Source organism: Nanorana parkeri, unplaced genomic scaffold, assembly GCF_000935625.1.
Source record: "Nanorana parkeri isolate BGI_ZX_2015 unplaced genomic scaffold, ASM93562v1 scaffold5058, whole genome shotgun sequence".
Classification (NCBI taxonomy): domain Eukaryota; kingdom Metazoa; phylum Chordata; class Amphibia; order Anura; family Dicroglossidae; genus Nanorana; species Nanorana parkeri.
The window spans coordinates 5,339-7,362 of record NW_017311318.1 but is presented as its reverse complement, the minus strand read 5'-3'; the positions used below and the strand labels follow the sequence as shown (position 1 = coordinate 7,362).

The 2,024-nt window shown below is 52.7% G+C and overlaps 1 protein-coding gene across 1 annotated transcript in view; it reads left to right on the top strand.

Moving 5' to 3' along the window:
• The first annotated feature begins 402 nt into the window (after nucleotides 1–402).
• TXNIP (thioredoxin interacting protein) overlaps nucleotides 403–2,024 on the top strand; it is a 5,620-nt gene continuing 3,998 nt past the window's right edge. Inside the window, exons 1-3 of the mRNA XM_018575842.1 lie at nucleotides 403–676; nucleotides 1,551–1,623; nucleotides 1,732–1,879. Of these exons, the coding sequence (XP_018431344.1) occupies nucleotides 427–676; nucleotides 1,551–1,623; nucleotides 1,732–1,879 (471 nt within the window). The 5' untranslated portion in view covers nucleotides 403–426. The remainder of the gene's footprint in view (nucleotides 677–1,550; nucleotides 1,624–1,731; nucleotides 1,880–2,024) is intronic.

The window sequence follows — 2,024 nt, the reverse complement described above, 5'->3', positions numbered from 1 at the left end:
TCAGCTCCTGGCCACGCCCCTCCTCGGCATTCCCCGCTGAGTACACGCTCTGTACACGCGCTGCCTGGGCTCAGCCATTGGCTGACTGTACTGGGAACAAAGCCGAGCCGACCAATCAGCGCTCTGTGCACGAGGTGAGCACGGCGTTCAGGTCCAGATGCACGTGGAGAGACGGAGCGTCCCCGGGGGGCGGGGTCTGGCGCGGAGGTCATATATATAGGAAGCTTCCGGATGTTGTTTACAAGCGCTCGGAAGGCAGAGAGACGGTTGATCGGACGGCGTGTCCTCTGCGGATTCTAGAGAAGCTCCACCGACACAATAGTAACAATAACAGAACGCGGACACTCCCTGCTACTCAGGGGGCTGCCAATCAACGCATCGCCCATTCAAACGAAGATCCCTTGAACTTTACTTGGATATCCCACCATGGTGGTCTTCAAGAAAATCAAGTCCTTCGAGGTGGTCTTCACCGAGCCCGAGAAGGTCTACTGCGGAGGGGAGAAGGTGACCGGCAAGGTGCTGGTGGAAGTGGCCGAGGTGACCCGGGTGACGGAGGTCAAGCTGGTGGCCTGCGGAGTGGCCAAGGTGGTCTGGTCCTCCGGACCCCAGCACTGCAAGCAGGAGATGGAGTACATGAGAGTGGAGGACACCTTACACATGGAGGACCAGCCTACTGGTGAGCATTGCAGCTGGGAAGGGGTTAAATGATGCTGGTGGTCCTGTGTATTGCTGTATACTATGGTGGCATGCTGGGACATGTAGTTCGCTGTATGTAGTGATGAGTATGTACATGTCGTTCATTATGTATCATCGGGGTTAATGGGTCACTGGTAATGCGGTCATTGGTGGACGGTCAATAGAGGACGGTCCCTTTAACTTAGAGCGTGCTTCTTATATTCCGATAGTCATTCCTAGCTGATAATCGATCAATAAGCTTCTTGGCAATCTTCCATGTTGTTGGTTTTGTGGTTACATTGTGTTGCTTGGTGGCTTGGACAATTGGTGGAATGGCTAATGGCGGTGACATTGAAGTGGACCTGTAATGCTGAAGACGTTTGACTTCTTGTTCAAGTAGCTTCTTCAGTTTTTAACGTCCGGACCCTTTAAATGTGACCGTCTATGAGCTACTCCGTGACTTGTATGTAGAAACGGACCTTCACACGCGTGCTGGTGGAGTGGATGATGGTCAGTGGAGTATCGGGCTCCTCCCGGAGATTCCTTTGGTGATGAAGGAACGGTGATGGTAGATCCGAGGAGCTTTCCTGGAGATGGCTTCATGTGTGGAAGTAACGGGTCTCCAGGGATGTCCCTGACCTGACACCACCAGCCAAGTTCTGAGTGACACCTGATCCTAGACCCGGATCAGTCACTGGCAGAACATTGAGGTCCTCTGAGGTAACTCTGGATGAGCGGATCGGGTCAAGCTGCCAAGTACAGTTAGGACTCGTCCTCAGACATGGACTAGAAAGCCCCAATATCTGCAGAACCTTCTCCGTGATCGCTCCGCGGCTTCAATGGAATGACTTTTTCCTGTTTGGGTCTCTTTGTAGATTCTGATGGCTCTGTGATCCTCAGACCCGGCAACCACTACGAGTACAAGTTTGGATTCGAGCTTCCTCAGGGGTAAGTCCAGGTCCAGACCTCATCACTGAGGCAATTGTTCCGTCGGCCGTTACTCTTCTGTTCTATTCGGCAACAAGTAGACTTAATGTTCTTTGTCTTCCTCTCCAGGCCTTTGGGCTCAACGTTCAAGGGGAAGTACGGATCTGTGAAATATCGGGTCAAAGCTTTCCTGGAGAGACCATCGCTCCCAGCTCTGGAAGTGCAGAAGAAGTTTCAAGTGGTGGACCTGGTGGACGTGAACACTCCAGATTTAATGGTGAGTTTCCCGTCTTTTACCTCCATACGTCCGATCTCTATACTAGTGCAACTCGTCCCGTTCACAAGTTCATTAGTCCCTCACCCATCCCACCAACCTTCCACCCATCCCCCCCAACCCACCTTCCAACCCCAGCCCCCTTCCT